At 39.6% G+C, this 20,196-nt stretch overlaps 2 protein-coding genes across 2 annotated transcripts; both read left to right on the top strand.

Moving 5' to 3' along the window:
* The first annotated feature begins 399 nt into the window (after positions 1-399).
* On the top strand, positions 400-11,498 carry vrk3 (VRK serine/threonine kinase 3). Its single transcript, XM_053635241.1, has 18 exons — positions 400-851; positions 1,060-1,258; positions 1,337-1,447; positions 1,695-1,899; positions 4,286-4,519; positions 6,096-6,242; positions 6,320-6,427; positions 6,637-6,771; positions 7,086-7,141; positions 7,281-7,347; positions 7,910-7,991; positions 8,099-8,201; positions 9,233-9,325; positions 9,730-9,862; positions 10,015-10,135; positions 10,942-11,000; positions 11,134-11,269; positions 11,365-11,498. The coding sequence occupies exons 1-18, from the start codon at positions 727-729 to the stop codon at positions 11,366-11,368; spliced, it is 2,118 nt and encodes a 705-aa protein (XP_053491216.1). The 5' UTR covers positions 400-726; the 3' UTR covers positions 11,369-11,498.
* A 1,161-nt stretch (positions 11,499-12,659) lies between these two features.
* acd (ACD shelterin complex subunit and telomerase recruitment factor) lies at positions 12,660-20,021 on the top strand. The gene is made up of 13 exons (XM_053635246.1): positions 12,660-12,796; positions 14,019-14,140; positions 15,257-15,347; positions 15,676-15,755; positions 15,876-15,920; positions 16,733-16,779; positions 16,922-17,073; positions 17,175-17,253; positions 17,383-17,547; positions 17,718-17,825; positions 18,938-19,230; positions 19,321-19,397; positions 19,784-20,021. The coding sequence occupies exons 1-13, from the start codon at positions 12,689-12,691 to the stop codon at positions 19,890-19,892; spliced, it is 1,476 nt and encodes a 491-aa protein (XP_053491221.1). The 5' UTR covers positions 12,660-12,688; the 3' UTR covers positions 19,893-20,021.
* Positions 20,022-20,196: the final 175 nt, after the last annotated feature.

The raw sequence follows: 20,196 nt of genomic DNA on the forward strand, positions 1-20,196 counted from the left end.
TGTTTTTTTATGTTACTTTGGTTCATTTTATAAATGAAACACAAAGCAAGGCTTTTAAAAGTTTACTATATGAAACCCTGATGTAGGAGAAATGTTTCTTGTTCATAATATGTATTCATATTTTATGTATAAAGCATAAAATAGACAACTGTTTAAAAAAAAAAGCAAAAAAAAACATACACCTGTATTTTCAAAAGCAGAAGAAATTAATTATAATTATTATAATAAATAAAAAAAATCGGCTTGGCCCTGGTCCTACGAACCTACAAGTTGTATACCTAAAAACCTGAACTACATGCATGTTGAGTTTCACCTCCATTCCTGATAAAATAAAAGCATTTCAGAAACACTCTCTTTGCACAAATCATTAAACACCAACAAACTGGTTCATATGTAGTTTTTAGAAATAAAGGCCCCATGAGTCTGGACCGAGGTTATAGGTGCGGGGTTAAATATGAATAAATAATAAGGTGAGTGTCTGAAGTTACATTCATGTGGTTTGATTTATTTAATTCCTAAAAGAAAAGTGAGCACGAGATTCATTTGTATAGCGAGTTCAACAAAGCTGCGTTTCCCCAGACTCAGTCGGTGCCACTGCGCATGCGCGAACTTCCGCGTTAGCGACCATAGGCAAAGTACACAAACACTGAAATTGTGTTTCAACTAGGCGAGATCGCGGGCCGCCATCTTGCTCAGTGCTACTTGGAGGCCATAGTTACTGGCAGCATGGCGTCAGATCACATGTACCCAAGGAAAAAGCCCAGACTGAGCCAAGGGGCACAGTGTTTTGCCATGAATTGCTATAATTATCGCAATCAGCACGCCAAAGAACGCGGCATTACATTTCATACGTGAGTATTGTGTCATAACAGCTCGTAAATCTTGTCCAAAAGGCAAAACAGTACCACAGACAGAGTGTATCTGTATGGACATCAGACATGTCACATTGACCTAGGCAGTTTCTGTGATCTTCACTTTGTTTGGTTCAGTTTTTACTACAGTACACAAATCTATGATATGTTCAATGGTTCTTAACTTAAGTAGTTTCCATATTTTCAGTTTCCCAAACAAAGACAAGGAACCAAACAGATATGACCTGTGGGCAAGGACATGCAGGAGAAGCGACAGACAACCATCAAAATGGTCCTTACTGTGCAGTGACCATTTTACCAGTGAGGCCTTTGACCATACAGGACAGACTGTCAGACTGAGAGAGGGTGCTGTTCCCACTGTTTTCGATGTCCCTGCACACCTCCAGGTAAAATTTACTGTATGTACTTTCTGTTCAAAGTTTATATCAACAAAAAAGTTTTAGAATGTATCCTGATTTCTGCAGACAGATATGCGGCCCCGGACTACTGCAACATCCCAACCTGCAGATCCCCTGCCTGATGTCTGTGATGCCAGTGACACTGGCAATGATATGAATACTTCCAGCTTTGTTGAGGTAAGCTCTGATTATAAATGAATGTATACATTTATAACTTGTATGATATGAAACTTTTATAAGTAGATATAGTGTAGTAATGTTATTCATAATATTGCAAAGTTACACTATGTTCACACTAATCTTTGTTTTTGATGTTGTTTATCACAAATGTACATCAAATATTCATGATAGCCCGTATAAAGTATACTTAAATGGACTTATGTACTCGTACACAGACACGTGAATGTAGCTTTAACCTTTCTAGAAACTGAAGGATCATTCATACTGTCTAGAGGACCCACACGATGCAGCAAAAATTGTAAAAGACCTCTGGCAGCGAATAGATCACCTCCAGAAAGACCTGAAAAACACAACAGCAAGGGAAAAACGAGCAAAGTCCTGCATCAGCAAACTTAAAGAGAGTAACCTGCTGACCGCTGAGCTGGAAACAAAACTGGAAGCGTTTAAGGGTATGTCTTATTGTTATTTTAATTGCCATCTCATTATTTTTTATTAAAATGACATTTAATTTTCACTATTATATGTGATTTGCGAACCTATTAAATTATAGAACGGCACACTATTCTACTAAGCTTGAGATCAAAAGCCTAAGGCCATTGTAAACTGTCTGTGAAATTTGCCAAATTCCTTACAAAGAAAGAGAACATATTCTCTTTATTATATTTTCCACAATTTGTAGTTATGGCATTTATGTTCAGAGTCAACTAATCATTTTCTATAAGTGTGGTGACTGATGGCACATGCGGCATTATTCCGCTTGCATAGCTTGTCGAAAATGTGTCTCTTCCATATGTAAACAATGTACACAGCTGTCTCCATGAAGCACTGAGCAAGATGGCGGCCAGGAAACTCGCGTGGCGACCCCTGGCGGTCATTCCAGTGTATTTCTAGTTCAGTGACACAAACAGACGAACTACTTTTTAAAATTATTATTCTTCTTTAATAATAGACCATTCGCGGTCTTTTTTTTACAGCATAGTATATGAAGTGAACAGTTTTCACAACAATATCTCGGACAAAACAACACAAATGTCTGGTATGAGACGTGTTTGTTAGTTTTATAAAATGTAAACAAATACTTTCGCAATAATAGTTGTGTAGTGTCCGTCGGACTAGATAGTCTGGTTTATTTTGTGAATAGTCCTGGCATTATTAATATCCACCTGTTAATATTTAGTAATAATAATAATAACAACAACAACAACAAAAGAGAACACAGAACTAACGCAGCATGAAAAGAACTCTTTGTCCATGCCTAGTTGTTTTCTCCTAACCAGCATGCACTGAATGCATAGTTGTCGAACAGTGTTAAAGTTAAATGGAAAATGTTCATCTAAAAAACAAAAAAACATGATGTATTTTTCGATTTCGGCATCGCGAAAGCTTTTATAAATAAAACGCGCCTAGTTTGTCCCTTATCGCGCAACGTTGTTGAGTCACGTGATGTAGTGTACCGAATAATGCGTTCAAAATGGCGGACCGCAGCCCCGTTGTGGCGATACCAACTGTATCACGCTGGAGATTCTTAAAACCATCTGTAGATACAAGATTACAACAAATATTAAAAGAGAAATTTAAAGTAGCACCACAGTGGATAATAGTTTAAAACTATATGGACTAGTATCAGGATAAATTACTCATATATACAGATGGGTCAAAACAGCCTGAGACAGGCGGCTTTTTTCATTCCTCGGTATGAAGTAGCAGTCAAAAAAAAAAGAGCAACCGATCATTTATCAGTGTACACTGTAGAATTATTAGGAGTCCTATTGGCACTGCAGTGGTTGGGGGGGAAAAACAGAAACGAGATGTCGCTATAGCTTCTGACAGTCTATCAGCACTATCAAGCATACAGTCTGGGAAAACATCATGCAGACAAGATATTGTCTACCAAATACTCTATCTGCTTCTCATACTCCAGGCTAAGGGGCTGAATGTTTCCTTCTTCTGGGTTCCTGTACATGTAGGGGTAGAAGGAAATGAAACTGGGTGAACTGGCAAAAAAAGATCGACAAAGCATGAAACAGTTGACATACAAATACCATTCAGTAGAGCAGAGATTAAAACCATTATAAAGGGACACACATAAAATATGGCAGGAATACTGGGACACAACTGACACCGGATGACATCTATATACTATACAAAAACAAGTAGGCATGAGTGTGAGGCAGGGCAGGAACCCAAAGGAAGAGATGATAATTGTGTGTCTTAGAATACGTCATGCTGGCTTAAATCTAACATTACACAGAATAGGAAAACACCCCCACTGGACTCTGCGCACACTACAGTACAAGAGACTGTAAAACACATTCTGTTAGACTGCAAAAGATATGAGCAGGAAAGAACTGAGCTAACTTGCTGGGGAAAACACATGGAAAAGTGCACCGTCCCCTAATAAACTATCTGAAAAATACTGGGATAAGTGAGAGACTTTAGTAATTTAGTATGAATATATATTATATAGTTATTTATTAGTTTATTTTTGTTGTTGTTATTATTTTTTTTCCCACTTTGCCAATCTGCTGCCCACACTCCAGTCCAGTAGGTGGCGGTAATGCACCTTAAGTTGGTTTGCCAACCGCCATTAAAACCAAAAGAAGAAGAAAAAGAAATGGCGGACCGTCAACTTATCTAAATAACAAAACACGGCTTTTAGACCAGTTTTCTTCAGATTTATGTATAGAACAGGCTATTTTTTAATGTGATTAGAATCCAGCTAAGAAACCACACGAAGGAAAGTGGATTATGAGATAATTATTGACTTTAATAATAATACTTTATTATTATTATTGACTTTGACCGGCCTGTTTTGGTTAAAAACATTTCCTCCAGAAATATCCTCCAGCTTCATCATGCCTTTACACTACTGCCCACAATGCGGCACAAAACTGCAGCCTGGGTTCAAGTTTTGTCCGTGCTGTGGAGGGAAGCTGCCCAGCCTGCTAGATCTTCCCGAATCCACCAACACCGAGGTGTCAGAAGTACCTGATGCGGTGTGTGAGCTCAGCACACAGGTGGGGTTAATGAGTGCAGCCCCGGTCCTGACTCAGGACATCACCCTGACAGGTAAACATACATGCACAGATCCAGTTTAGTGCATTTATTTATTAGTGTAATATAGCGATACAGACAAAGTTTAAGATGGACTTTTCTCCAAAATTTGACAGTTAAATATATAGCCTCATATAATTGTACTCCCCACAAATTGTAGAGTTAGGCTCTGAGATCTCCTGTACTAGGGCTGGGCGATATATTGATATAATATCGATACCGTGATAAAACATTAGCCGACGTGATACACTTTTCTCACTTTGCTCTTGATCTGACGTGCTTTTTTTTTAAAAAAAACGTAATCTTTTTTTTGTTTTTGTACGCGTTTAAAAAGTTTCATCAAACTCAGTTTAATGTTTTTAAAATTGATTTAGACCCTTTTTTAAACATTTTCTTTTAGCTAAATTATATATCGTGATACGCATGGTGTATCGTAGAAGCGTCCTCAGTTATCACGATATGATATCTTTTGTCATATCGCCCAGCCGTATGCCACTGATGTATGAACTATGAAATATTCCATTATTAGAGCCACTTAAGTGTCAGTTATTGGTGTCCATAATACATATAGCCATAAAGGCAAAGTTTCAGGTGGGTTTTCTTCAAAATTTGACAGTAAAGTCGGGCTCATGTTTAGTATGATGACACTCTGCCAGATCCTCGACTGTATTGTTGTGGTGGCATCTAATATACAGTGTAATATTTAATAATTATAGCCACCATGAATCACCTAAATATTAATGATGTTGGGAAAAGGACTGGATTTGCTCGACCATAGTGTTGTAATTCTCGCTCCAACTATAAATGATTATATAGTCGAGCCAGTGGTGTAAAGCCAAATTTGACCATTTTTCCGACTTATTAATGAAACAGTTGAGTTTATTATTTGAACCAGTGGAACGAAAAAACCCCCCAAAAAACATTATGAATTTGCTGAACCACACAATTTGTCAAAAATAATCTTCAACCTCAGACACCAGCTTTATTACACTGAAAACTCTACTATCGGTGTTACATAATATTTTAACGCTGTATATATTGCACACAGTGTGCGTTAATGCGATCTATAATTATAAGTAATACGTTCTGTAGAGGTACATTTTGTAAATAAAGTCATTAGAGTAGATATATTTCTTAATTTCCTTTGTGATTTGAAAGAACCAACAGCCGAAGTTTTGCTCTGAGCCTGTCACGCGTTGGAACATTGCACCTGATACAGGTATACCGAAGATGAATACAGTGTGGAGGAGGTTATAAAGGTGAAGCGGTCAATATACACATCCATCCATCTTCAGTAAGCGCTTCATGGTGGATCCGGAGTCCATCCTGGGAATTCTGGGTGTGTACAGATCTGCTTCTGACCAATCAGAATCCAGAATTCAACAGCGCTGTGGTGTTCGAACAGTTAATAAATGAGATCTTGTGCAGTCCAGGTGCACTCTTCGCCTGTTCCGTGTTACTGAACGAGCATCCTCGTTCAGTAACACTACTGAAAACCTGCTTTTAAATGAAGCGCTACATGTTGTTGTGTGTAAATTAACAGCTGTACATAAAGGATTACCTTCTGCTTCATTTTGTTCTTTCTGTACAGACGCTTCTGGTGATCCGTCCTCCTCGTCCTCCTCTCCCCCCTCCTCCTCCTCGGCACTGACCCGGTCTTCCATCAGATCCAGACGCAGATCCGCCGTCAGGAAGACCTGTAGTGCGTCCACACCACCTAAACCTGCAACAAACAAGGGTGAAGGATCTCACACTGGCCTGATTAGACTAAATCAGAAAGCCTAAACGTTCTTATAAATTCCTTTCGGATTTCAGATCAGAACGCTGTCCCGTGGAATCGGAAACTAAAAGCGTCTCCGGAAGCGAAAGACGAGGAAGAGCAAAAGAAAGTGTTCTTGCCGTCGCCTCAGACTCCGCCCTCAGGTGAGCGATGACACAGGCAGTTGAGGAATACGTATCGAGAGGTGTACGGGGAAAATACGGTCACGTAATAGAGAGAAGTTTTCTCGTCCTTCTCTCAGCGGTCATTCAAACTCGTGTAAAAACGAAACAGACCCACCGCTTTTTCTCCACTTCAGTTCCCAGCAGTGTAAATAATCCAGCTGTCGTGTTTTACATGTCTTCGTTTAAAGGCAAAGCTAAGCGGATGAAGCGAGTGAGTGCTGTGGAGCCTGTGCAGGAAGGACTGGAGCTGTGTGACCAGTCAGGAAAGAAATGGAGACTCGGGAAGCTGTTGAGTCAGATGGACGCGGAGCTGACGTACGAGGGTACGCCTGATCCTCACGGAATCATTTCAGTGTATTCGCTACATTGACAAAGGACTAAAGGGGCGGTGTGTAAATAACGTCGACAAGGAGCTCGGGATGACGATATGGCGGGTCAATCCCACATTCCCGAACCGGATCAGAGAAATAGTTTAGGATTTGACGTATGTGGAAAAAGGGGCGGGGCTGAGGAAATTTGCTTTTGACTTGGGGGCTGTAAAGGATATCTGTATATATTTGTTTCATTTGGTTTGTGTGTGTGTGTGTGTGTGTGCATGCATTAAAACTGTTGTTAAATCTGTTGGTTGTGTGTTCAGTGCAACAGATTGGTGTACGGAGCTCATCTAATGAGTCGAAGCACATCATGAGACTGGTGAGAACCAACACACACACACACACACACACACACACATTATTTATAATATATAAATACCCTAGCAGGGTGTGTGTGTGTGTGTGTTTTTATATTATGTGTGTTTACATTCTGTATATGTGTGTGTCCTCCTGTTCAGGGTGCCAAAGATGGACAGCTGTTCAACGAACAGAATTGTCTTCAAAGAGCTGCCAAACCTGCCGTAGGTCAGTGTGTAACCTCGCGTCCTGACAACGAGCCTCGTTTATGGCGCCGGATACGAACGGATTCACTCGTAAATCATTAGTGCGAGTGTTTACACGAGAAAATCCTGCAAATTCAGAAAAAAAACTTTCTTATCCTACTCATGCTACTGAGTGTAAATTTACACCGGGTCTGTCTGTGTGTGTGTGTGTGTGTGTGTGTGTGTGTGTGTGTGCAGGGCCGTAAACAAACGCCTCAGCCGATTGAGGATTTAGCGCTCACTTATTATTATTATTATTATTATTATTATTATTATTAACCCCGATCGCTCATTTCGTACTCCCAGCTCCCTCTGCACTTTTACCTTTTATGGAGTTTTGTGGGCGTCGCTAAATGCAAATGAGCTGTGTCAGGTGATCAGCATACAGACGCGAGCGGGAAGAAAATCAAGAGTTACTGAATCTTTTGGAAATCTAGCAGAAAACTGCAGAAATAAATGTAAAATATTCAAAATGATTCTTACTGAAGTGCGTGCGTGCGTGTGTGTGTGCGTGCGTGCGTGCGTGTGTGTGTGTGTCTTTTCAGTGGAGAAGTGGATGAAGAAACTCGGTTTGGACTTCCTCGGAATTCCATCATGTGTTGGTTTTGGTCTTCATGAAACATACAGGTGCGTGTCCATGTCTGTGTGTGAAATAAATATAAACACACAAGTTTTTCAGTGTGTGTGTGTGTGTGTGTGTGTGTTTTAACGTGTGTGTGTGTGTCACACTGCAGGTTTTTGATATTTCCTGATATGGGCTGCACTCTACAGTCAGTTCTGGACACGCAGAAGCAGAGTCTCAGTGAGAGAGAAGTCCTGCAGCTGGCACTGCGATTAGTACGCTCCTTTCCTTTCATCTTTTCCTTTCCTATTGTTCTTGTTTGCCTTCACTCCCTTTCCTTTCTTTTCTTTAGTATCATTTCCTTTAAGTTACTTTTCTTTCATTTATTTTACTTTCATTTCATTTCTTTTCCTTTCCTTTTCTTTTCTTGCCTTTATTTTTCTTTCCTTTATTTTTCTTTCATTTTCTTTTCTTTCCTTTCCTTTTCTTTCCTTTATTTTTCTTTCCTTTTCTTTTCTTGCCTTTATTTTTCTTTCCTTTATTTTTCTTTCCTTTCCTTTTCTTTCCTTTTCTTTCCTTTCCTTTTCTTTCCTTTTCTTTACTTTTCTTTCCTTTATTTTTCTTTTCTTTCCTTTATTTTTCTTTCATTTTCTTTTCTTTCCTTTCCTTTTCTTTCCTTTATTTTTCTTTCCTTTTCTTTCCTTTATTTTTCTTTCCTTTTCTTTCCTTTCCTTTTCTTTCCTTTTCTTTACTTTTCTTTCCTTTATTTTTCTTTTCTTTCCTTTCCTTTCCTTTCCTTTCCTTTTTTTTCCTTTCCCTTTCATTCCTTTCCTTTTCTTTCCTTTTCTTTCCTTTACTTTCCTTTTCTTTTCTTTCCTTTTCTTTCCTTTCCTTTTCTTTCCTTTTCTTTCCTTTACTTTCCTTTTCTTTTCTTTCCTTTTCTTTACTTTTCTTTTCTTTCCTTTTCTTTTCTTTACTTTCCTTTTCTTTTCTTTCCTTTTCTTTCCTTTTCTTTTCTTTCCTTTTCTTTCCTTTACTTTCCTTTACTTTTCTTTACATTTCTTTTCTTTATTTTTCTTTCCTTTCCTTTATTTTCCTTTTCTTTCCTTTCCTTTTCTTTTCTTTCCTTTACTTTACTTTCCTTTACTTTCCTTTCCTTTCCTTCACTTTATGACTGTGACTACATTCTTACTCTCTCTAAAGGACTATTTATAATAATAGATTTATAAAATGTAACCTGTGTGTGTGTGTGTGTGTGTGTGTGTGTGTGTGTGTGTGTGTGCGCGCGTGTGTGTCCTCACTTTAGTTGGATGCTCTGGAGTTCCTCCATGAAAGCGAGTATGTTCACGCAGACATCCACGCAGGAAACATCTACATCAGCACACAGGGACACTCGCAGGTGGGCTCCGTCCTCATCCTCCATACTGCTGACGTTGAGACGTTCTTCATTATGACGGCGTTTCAGTTTAGCCGCGATACGTATGAGGAAGCTGGGGACGTGCTGCTATGAGAAAATAGAAGTGTTTTTTCCTCTTATACCGCAGCAAGTTACTGACCATTACAATCACTTATTAAACAGCCACACGTCATACATTTTATATGATTATAGCTACGTTTAACGTTGTGAAGTTCTTTCTTACGTCGTAGCAGCCATAACGCAACACTCGGGCTCGGCTTAAACGCTGTGCACATTTGCATAATATTTGCATATTCAAAAACAAAACAAATTCACATTCAGGTAATGAGGTTTTGTGCGTGCGTGCGTGCGTGCGTGTGCGTGTGTGTGTGTGTGCATGGTTTTAGGTTTTTCTGTCAGGTTTTGGTCACGCGTTCCGGTTCTGTCCTGGAGGGAAACATGTGGAATATCGGGAAGGCGGCCGGACGCCACATCAGGGAAACCTCAACTTCATCAGTGTAGATTCACACAAAGGGACCGGTAATGAGTGCACACACACACACACACACACACACACACACACACACACCTACCTCACTGTCACATATCCCGCCTGATGGGCCTCTTCTTTTTGTGTGTCTGTGCGTGTGTGTGTGTGTGTGCGTGTGTGTGTGTGTGTGAGCGCACCGCAGGTCCGTCTCGGCGAAGTGATCTGCAGTCTCTGGGTTTTTGTCTGCTTTTATGGATGACAGGATCTCTGCCCTGGAGTCCCGTCACTCAGTCAGGCTCAGCTGTTTCTGCTCAGAAGGAAAGGTAACACACACACACACACACACACACACACACACACAATCGTCTTCCTTCATTATCGCACCATAAATAATCACATGCTCTGTGTTACAATATTAAAAGTGTATTTGTTGGAGTTGAAAAAGCTCCAAATGTATACAGTTATACACCACTGAGTGCAAAAGTTTGCACACCCTCAAAACAAGTAGATTTACAGCAATGAGACTTTTGGCGTGCGTTATTTCACGGATGATTCTTTCGATCACAGATAAAGTAAAATGGTCAGATAAGATATTAATAGTAAAAACAGTAACGTGATATTGGTTCACAAGTAACCAGCCTCTCTTTTATTCTCTCTCGAAGTTAATAAAATAAAATCGCAGCTTGTTACGCACGTTACCGAGAAACCGCATAGACGCCTCGCATGCGTAAACGCCTCTGTCCTGAAGATGTCGGAAAACAGCTGTTAATCTTTCCCTGGGTTGAGTTATTCTGCTTATACCACAGGGATTTGCCAATGATTAAATTAAACTAAATCGACCCATGCCCCTGGACCCGCCCCAAATCGGCCCTTGCCCCTGGACCCGCCCTAAATCAGCCCATTTGTGTTTATTTTTTCTTTATTTCTTTCTTTCCACATTTCTGATGTTTTTAAAGTAGGTTGTCATACAAAGATAGATAATTCAACCCAGAAATCATGGGGGTACAAACTTTTGCTTTCAATTGTACAGGGAAAGCATTCTCAAGCAGAGTTGAAGTCGACCATAATAATGACCACTGATGAGTGTGTGTGTGTGTGTGTGTGTGTGTTTGTGCGTGCGTGTGTGCAGGTACATGTCTGACATTCCTGGATTAATGAGCTACTGTTTTAAAAAGAGGAAAGTTTCAAGTGAGTGTTTTAATATTATTATGGACTAATATTTATAATAGTGTCTCATATATATACATATACATTTTTTTTTTCCTTAAAGTTTTATAAATGGTGTGTGTGTGTGTGTGTGTGTGTGTGTGTGTGTGTGTAGGTGCGTTACAGAGCTACCTGTCTCAGGTGATGAGCCTGCATTACACCGAGAAGCCGGATTACTCTGCGCTGAAACAGGATCTTAACAAGTCTTTACAGGATCTGGGAGGAACTCTGAGAGACGCTCTGATTTGCCGGTGAACTGATTTCTACACAGCGATCTCTACCCACTGATCAGATCATCGAACATGTTCTATAATAATGAATAAAGGTGATTTTTCTTTTTCTCCAGATAAAGAAAAGCCGAGTGAAGAGAAACGAGGCTCGCACCAGATCGCCCGGGATTTTACAATAAAGCGTTTGTTTTTAGAGGAAACAGGATCATTATGATGAGGATTTAACGTGTAGTGTGTTCTAATGTTTTACACCACAGGGCTGGGACTGTTTATGGAGTTTGAGGTTAAAACTGTTAAGATTTCGCTTAGTTAAAGTTGTTGTTTTTAGCACTATCACTAATGTTAGTCATTGTATGTGTAATAGTAGTTATTAATAATAATTAAGTGTGTGGATTTGACAATAAATACATTTTATTAAAAGTTCTGCTATTGTGTTTTTTTCTCTTTTTAATAATGGAGGTTTCTTCCTCGGGTCGTCTCGGAGCTAAAAACCCGTTTTATTTAATTGTGAGAATTAAAACCCACGTATTTGCTGTTTTATCATTTCCACCTGCCACACCGGTGTATAATTACTGACTAGTCACTGACTTACTCCCTTTACACATTCTGTTTACTTTTAGTTCTTTTTTTTATCTCTTTATTTCTATACACATTTGCATACTTTTTAGTTTTTTCTTTTCCTTTCCATATTTGTTTACTTTTTAGTTCTTTCTCTTTCCACATTGGTTATTTTTAATTTAGTTTTCAGGGGTTTTATTTATTTATTTATTTATTTATTTACACATTTGTTTACTTTAATTTTTTTTCCCCTTCTTTCTTTGCTTTCTTTCCTTCCACACTTGTTCACTTTTTAGTTCTTACTTTTTCCCTTCTTTCCACATTGTTTATTTTTAATTATTTACTTTTCAGTTCTTTCTTTCCATATGTTTTTTTAAAAAAAAATTTTAGTTTTCTTTTTCTTTCTTTCAGCTCCACCTACCACATGAGTCAACTGAACGGTGTATAATTACTGTAGAGTTAACCTATCGCGCTGTATAAAGTATTGGCACCCGTTTGCCTTGTCCATCAGTGGAAAGTGCCCCACTGAACAGTTGTTATTGTTATTATTTGGATTTTGGTTTATTGTGAGTACAGGACGGTTGTCAGCACCGTTCTCTGTTTAACCGGAAATGTTCCTGAAGAGGGCAGCAGAGCCACGCGGATGCTTTACATCCAAACCGGAACTTAAAAGCCTTAGTCGTGTTTCTACACGGAGCGAAAACAAGCGCGCAGCGTTCAACCGAGCCGCCAATTCAGATGTTGGGGTTTGAGCGAAAATTGACGTTACATATGAGCTGTTAACCCGAGAAAAGAGAACAGGAATTAAATAAACCGTTTTAACATGTCGCGGTGGTGTAAATAAACGTTCAGAAAGGAGTTTTTAAACCTGTTTAAGCGGTAATGCGACGCTACAGGACTGAGAGTGAACCGGAGCCGTGGATCGAACAGCTGATTCAGAACTACGGAACAGAGCAACGCGACTTCCGGGTCAGAGCTCATGTAGTCGGGGTGAGACTCTGCCTCCGGACATGCTAATCATTAATCAGACTTTGCTTTTCAGTGGGAAACATTTCCTGTATCACGTTAATGGCTTAGTGGTTAACACGTTAACACGTTCGCCTCACACCTCCAGGGTCGGGGGTTCGATTCCCACCGTGACCCTGTGTGTGTGGAGTTTGCATGTTCTCCCCGTGCTGCGGAGGTTTCCTCCGGGTACTCCGGTTTCCTCCCCCAGTCCAAAGACATGCATGGAAGGCTGATTGGCGTGGCCATAGTCCCCTGTATGTGATTGTGCTCTGCGAGGGGTGTACCCCGCCTTGTGCCCCATGCTCCCTGAGATAGGCTCCAGGTTCCCCTCGACCCTGAAGGTTCCCTGTGAACGCAGATGGATGCACCTCATACAGTGAGATGTAATGCTGAGGCTTCCGGATTGCTTTTTAATAGTGGGATATTCTGACACACATTCAGACGCGTGTAATTCTGTAAAAACAACCCCCCGCTGATTCTGTCTCTACTGTGGGATAAAGCCTGAAGGTTTTACTTTTCAGCGTGGCACGTTGTCCTCATATCACAAACGAAAAGCAGTACCGCCCGGGTATTTGCATTAGCACGATTGCCTGCTTTTCTGTCTTTCGGTAATCTTTACATAACGTATCTATAAATCAAAATAAACGTTGCGACTCTTGTTAAATCTCGCCTTAACGTTAGGTGATTGCGTACAACTTTCACAGTACGTTTATTAACGCAAACGTAAATCTGCGAAGCATGACAAGCCGTAGAAGAACAGGAACGGGGATGACTGAAATGTGATCTGTTAACAAATTCAAATATGCAAATGACGGCCTGACGTCATATACTTCTCGTAGCTCTTTCTTCCTTTCTCCAGTCCATCTGAAGATGCAGAAATCTATTAGATCAGATTTGCATATTTTTGTATAAATATTCATATCTGTATTGGTTACACTGAAACATCTGACTGTTGGAACGTTTTGAGGGGCGTGGCCAAGTGGAAAGTTCCAGACAAAGCTACAGATTTAGGCGTAAATCTGAAATGCATAAAATTGCAATTAGATTTCTGGGGTGGCGAACTGGGGTGGCAGATTGTTCGGAAGGGTGGCAAGTTTTCCCCTGGGCCACCCCTAGAGCCACGCCCTGATAAATTATATCTGTCTTAAATGGATAGTATGTACGTACTGTGTCTGTTTAATAATGTGTGTGTGTGTGTGTGTAGGTGAGCGACTTGACCGAGTCTCAGCGCACGGATGAGAGCGATGCCTGCATGCTGTTCCTGTCTGATGGGACGGTGTTCATCCCCGCGGTGCTCAGCGCCGCCGCCTGGGAGCACATGCAGGAGTGAGTACAACACACACACACACACACACACACAACTTATTAACTACATGTTATGACACCAGCGACTAAACACCTGAGCCCTCGCCTAATTTTACACCATCATCATCAGCCTATTGTGTTAAATCAGCCTGAACCTGTCGAGCCGAGACACGCTTAAAAACGTGTTTAACACTCAAATATTACCCAAACTCTACACGATGGTTAAAGCAGGGTTTCTTCTTCTTCAGCACCAAAAATATCTAAATATAACTCAGAAACGAGATTTTTAAAGAGACAGAGACATATCCGCTTGTTATGATTTCATTCATCAGTTCATACGAGAGTTAAATAGATTACAGAGCAGGAGAAATACTGTATGACTGCGTCAGATATTTAAGATTTAGAAGTGAATAATAAATTGTTTATTTAGTAGAAACGTATGCCTTACTGTATTTACGTTAGTAAAAATGTACCTGTTGAATATTAATAGATTTGTTCTCAGACTGCAGTCGGTGGTGGGCGTTGTTTTAATAAAAAATCATTTATATTGATTTATTTTGCATTAATTATCAAAATATGTATGGATTGCATGCATGGCTACACAGTGTATTACGTTATTAATATTAAAATTTGAAATATTATCATGTTTAACGTCATATTTCAAAAGTAACAAAGATTTTGAATGTTATCTGGTCGTTTAAATGTATAATGTATTTGTTTTTCGTCAACAAGACACACTTCAATATCTCCTCTTTTTATTATTATTTTTTTAATTTAAAAATAATTATCCGAGGCAGGGATTGTCATACGGGGGTTTGCGTCAGTAAGAGTAATATTGAAGGTTATGTTCGTGTTTTAAACGCTATTTTAATATTTGAAATCATTTCTTAAATAGTAGTAATTAATGTTTGGTTGAAATAGATTTTCGTAATTGATTTTTTTTTTTTTTTTTTTTACGCGTAAATGCCGTTATTTTTCCGAAGCGTTTCTTTTGCAAAGCTCGAGAAAAGTAACTCGTCCTCTACCGGGAGTTCAGTTAAATCCCGAATCGATGAATTCATTCAATTCGTCATTGTAAAATGTAATGTGAGTGTATATGGGGGTTTGGGTCTGAGGTTTGAACGGCGTGTGTTTCAGGATGGAGGAGAGAGACACGTGTTCGGGCCTGGACAACACGACGGTGTCGGTGCGAAAATTCCAGCTGAACTTCCACATGGACCCGGAGCTGGTACGGACAGAGAAACGCGCACACACACACACACACACACGCGCGCGCACACGGCTGTGTGCAAAAGTTTACACACCCTCAGGATAAGTAAATGAATAGCAGTAAGATATGCAGTGTTTGGTTTCAAATATCATCCTATGAGCGTGTTAAGATATTGACAGTAAAACGATTTTTAAAAATCAGTTTAAAAGTTTGTACCCCCTTTAATATGATTAGATATATTCTCTAATTATTTTCCAGCCCTTTGCTTGTATAACTCTGAGTCTTCGAAGTCGTGCTCTTTCCTTTCTCTTCTTTTTTTTTTTTTCTTTTCTTTTTTCCCCCCCAGAAATCCTGTCAGTTTTATCTCAGCGTGAATCAGATCGTCACGGTGGGACGAGTCAGTCGGCATAACCGCCCCCCGAGCTGGCAAGATTATATTATATTAAACATTGTTATACATTTCTGTGATACTTAATTATTAATATTTTAAATACTCCGTCTCGTTTAAAAAGCCAAAACATTTGTAACCGTCTCTTTTGCTTCCAGCACAATGCTGCCGTCAGTCAGGCAACAAATCCTGAAGATGTGGCGGTACGTGTGTGTGTGTGTGTGTGTGTGTGTGTGTGTGTGTACACCTGTGCTCATGGTCAGACCGAGCTAAAAAATCCAGACAAATAAACAAATTCTGTACGTTACCATGTGTGTTCATGTCACAGTTGATTTACATATAGCCACACCCACAAAACACCATAAAAGGCGAAGCTCACAGAGAGACGAAAGCGGCGAGCAAACAGTGAACGAGCTCCTCCTAAACACGGCGTGTGCTAAACCTTCCAGTATTGCAGCTCAGCCACTGCGGCGCATCAGCTACCGTAAACACACACGTTAACTCCTCCTCCTCCTCCTCCTTCTATAGGGTGCCATTACTTTTATTCTGATTGGACGGCTGGTCTTATTTGTCTGAATTTATGCATTTGGGTTTTACAGAATGGTCATGAAATTGGTGTGTAAGTGAAATAAACGAGCGATTTAAATGTGACCCTAATCCGTATATAAGCTCGCAGAAACTTTATACGATTTGAAGACGATCAGTCGAGGGTCACGTTAACGAGCCGAATTACACGCAGATTTACTCAAATTCCTGACCGATGAATACAAATACGGATATTTCAGATACGAACAATTTTTCCAACTAACTAAATTTTTATGATCTTCATAAACGATCCTGAGAAAAAGTTACAAATAAATGTTTGTAAAAAATGAAGAACACTGTGTTTGTATAAATATGACGTATAATAAGCAGACTCCTGGTGTGTGTGTGTGTGTGTGTGTGTGTGTGTGTGTGTGTGTTGTCATCGTCACTTTTCTCTATCCGGATGTTATGTTCTTAATTTTCACTTCAGGTCCTTGATGAAGGAGAGTTCAGTCGCATCTGTGAACTCTCAGTCAGGTTGGAGTCTCACACACACTCATTAATCACACACACACTCACAGGTGTGCACACACACCTTCTTCCCCTTATTTACCTCTAAACCTGACTTGTACTTTGAGTCGTATTTACAAATAACACATTTAGAAATTTTTCCTTCCAGGACTCCCACTTTCCTGTCTCATGGGGGCGTGGCACAGTGACATCATCATGGACCTCCTGAATGATGCAATCAAGAAAATAGCCGCACCCACCGTGGGTCACCTGGGGGTGGCCACGCCCACTCACTGGCACCGAGAGAGACTTCGCTGCAGGGTAAGCCGGTATCCATAGCAACCGGGTGGTACCAGCTGTCAGTACAGCATCCAAACAAATGTGTGTGTGTGTGTGTGTGTGTGCGCCTGTTTTTTTTCCAGAGTGAGGAGTGTTTCAGCACTCCTGTGTCTCATCTCCTCATCCCAGAGGAGCAGAGGGAGATGTTGACAGCTGATCCCGGTACCGTACTGTCTCCCGTCTAATTAATTGCTCCTTATCATTACGGACCTTCGGGAATTCCACCAGACGAGCGCTCGAGCTTCTCCATGCATGTGTTTTTGTTTCCCCCTTAAATGTTCTCGTGCTCAGGTGTGTCGAGTTTGAGCGAAACTCCGAGCGGCCTGGCGCCTCCTCATGTAGCTGAAACGGCAAAGCGGCCAATCACGACGCGGGATCAGGGAGGAGACTCGGCCACCGTGGCTTCCGATAGGCCGGAACATGGGCATCAGCTCATCCTGAACAACACCGGACCTGGTAGGAGACGTGAGCAGTGATGTGGAAATGCTGAGGAGAGTAAATGCGACTCGAGGGAGCTTATTGCGATGTTATTGTATTCCCCCCCACACCTTTCCCCCTTTCCCCCACCCCTAACACACACACACACACACACACACACACATTCTCTTCTCTTCTCTTCCTCTCAGAGGTCGGGTGTATTGGAGGAGGAGGAGAGAGCAGTGAAGGAGAGAGCCCCTGGGACATGTTCTGTCCTGCTGCTGACCTGCTAGCAACTCCGTCATGTTCTTCAGAGAGTAATTTATTATTTACTAAATCAATACAAACACAGAATGTTCCAGATTTAAGTTCAAAATTCTACTAAATATAACCTGTGTGTGTGTGTGTGTGTGTGTGTTCGTTCCTATGTGAGTTAATTAGAGTAATCGGTTACAGAGCCGGCTAATTAGAATCTACCAAATATGAAATGATTGAAATAATAATTATTTTTTATTAATATGCTCTATGTATATTATTCAAGTTTGCTTTGTTTTATGAATTACTTTTAAGTAGATATTAATATAAATATTATAAATATTAAAATATTTGTTCAGACTGTGGGTTGTTTGTGTAAATCAGGGGCTGGTGCTTTTTGTTTGTGTGTTTGTTTGTTTTTGTTTTTTTTACATGATCAAAAAAGGTATAGATTGCCATAAAGTGGTTTGCACGAGTAATACGCACTTAAAAATTGGATTACTTTTAATCATTATAATTATTATTAATATTACACGCTAATATTATTATTCATACTTAAAAAGATTCATATTTAAATACAATTAACAGCCATGTTGTAAAAGAAAATATGACATTTTTTTAAATTACTTTTTCCATACAGGGGTTTTACACGAAAAATCATCATTTTATTACTTATAAAGAGGAAGATTAATATCTTAAATAATAATTGAATGTAATGTTTTATGTGATTTTTAAATATTTTAAAATGAAATATTTTGGCTCTTTTATTACTATTTATTTATACATTCAGTGTCAATAATATGCATTTTAATATTAAAAGTAATATTAATGTTTTTTAATAATATTTCAACCTTTTAAAGTCCAGATATTTATTACGTTTTTTTTTTTTAAAAAAAAACAACAACTATACAGTAAAGTAAATTTAAAAAAAAGGAAGTCATTCTCGAAAGAGTTTGTAATTAAGACCTGAATGAAGCTCAAAATAATGTGTTTGCAGTGTTGATACGTCATTAGTACACTTTTTTTAAAATAATAAGTTGCTTTAATATTTGAGTTTGTTTGTGATGTCTGTAGCTTTAAAAAAAATTAATTGTTAAAAAGTTAATTGATTTTTTTTGTTGTTGTTGTTGAATGTTTGAACAATAAATCTACTCGTCGTTCTCGTTACGTGTAGGCAGTCTGGAGCCGCTCACGCAGCAGGACAGCCGTTCACTGCTCACCAACAGCGGCTCGGCCGAGGAGTCCGGGAACATCGTTCCACTGTTTCAGAGACCACACCCGTCTCCACGTAGCCCCGCCCACCCGAGTGACCCGACAACCACAGACGTGCATCTGGAGCCGCAAACACCGAGCCCCTTAACGCCAACCAAACCCACTTCAGCCGTGTGTGTGGAAGAACAATCCCCAAGAGACGTTCCCCGAAAAATACTACACGTGTCACACACCCCGCCCGCCAAAAAGAGCCGGGTAGGTACGCACACACACGTACGCCACAGTCACGCGAAATCTCTCAGTTAGTTGTGTTGTAAATAAATGTCCCCTCGTGTCCATTCTCAGGTCCATTCAGACGGCAGCAAATTCTCCTACACGTATGAACCTTGTCCGAACGTCGCCTCGGCTCTCAGACAGTGCAAGTAAGTCCACTTGAAAAAGAAAAAAAAACAAACAAACCTATAAATCAGTGAATATAAAGTAAACAAAGTAAAATACGCACCCGCTATTTTTTTTCCCTTTATTTACTTATTTATTAAAAGTATTTTATGTGTCTGATTCTATCTAAATGCATGGTGCAATCAAGAAAAAAAAAGTTCTTCAAGTAATTAAAGTTTAAAACAACATGTGAAAAAGACATTTCACCATTTATTTATGAGTAAACAACATTTTTAAATGAATTATTTATTACATTTATTATTTAAGTTCCGTGTAAAATGTGTTTGTGGAAAGAGTAGGGTAGGGTTCAAGGTTCAGTTGAGTGTGTGTGTGTGTGTGTGTGTGTGTGTGTGTGTGTGCGTGTGTGTAGGGTCCCAGAGCAGCTGGTGCGGTGGGCGGTGGCTTACCTGGGGACTCCTCAGCGCCCGCGTATTCTCAGCAGTGGAGTGGGGCTGAGAAAGGTTCCAGTGTTGAAATAATTATTGTTCATATGTTCTTTATAAATAATTGTGTTGTGTGTGTTGTTGTAATGACCTTATTATAAATAAAAATAATATTTAAAAATGATTGTGTGTCTTATTATTAATATACTGGTTCATCAACAGAGTTTGATAAAAAAAAAAAAAAAAAGAAAATCATCAAAATAATAAAATACACAATGCTCGGAGTAATCATTTTGAATGAATGACACTGGGAGACATCCAGTGATGAGAGATGGTCAGAGGAGAATGGCCAGACTGCTTCAGGCTAACAGGAAAGTTACGGTATCTAAAATAACCACTA

This window comes from Ictalurus furcatus, chromosome 10 (assembly GCF_023375685.1).
Source record: "Ictalurus furcatus strain D&B chromosome 10, Billie_1.0, whole genome shotgun sequence".
Taxonomy (NCBI): domain Eukaryota; kingdom Metazoa; phylum Chordata; class Actinopteri; order Siluriformes; family Ictaluridae; genus Ictalurus; species Ictalurus furcatus.

What these genes read in the sequence shown, in the direction of transcription:
- vrk3 (XM_053635241.1), top strand. Translation starts at nt 727, where the DNA reads ATGGCGTCAGATCACATGTACCCAAGGAAAAAGCCCAGACTGAGCCAA. An exon ending in CGAAGCACATCATGAGACTG is followed by an intron (nt 7,142 to 7,280) that starts GTGAGAACCAAC and finishes CCTCCTGTTCAG; the next exon opens with GGTGCCAAAGATGGACAGCT. An exon ending in AGATTCACACAAAGGGACCG is followed by an intron (nt 9,863 to 10,014) that starts GTAATGAGTGCA and finishes AGCGCACCGCAG; the next exon opens with GTCCGTCTCGGCGAAGTGAT.
- acd (XM_053635246.1), top strand. Translation starts at nt 12,689, where the DNA reads ATGCGACGCTACAGGACTGAGAGTGAACCGGAGCCGTGGATCGAACAG. An exon ending in TCCACATGGACCCGGAGCTG is followed by an intron (nt 15,348 to 15,675) that starts GTACGGACAGAG and finishes TTTCCCCCCCAG; the next exon opens with AAATCCTGTCAGTTTTATCT. An exon ending in TCCGTCATGTTCTTCAGAGA is followed by an intron (nt 17,826 to 18,937) that starts GTAATTTATTAT and finishes CGTTACGTGTAG; the next exon opens with GCAGTCTGGAGCCGCTCACG.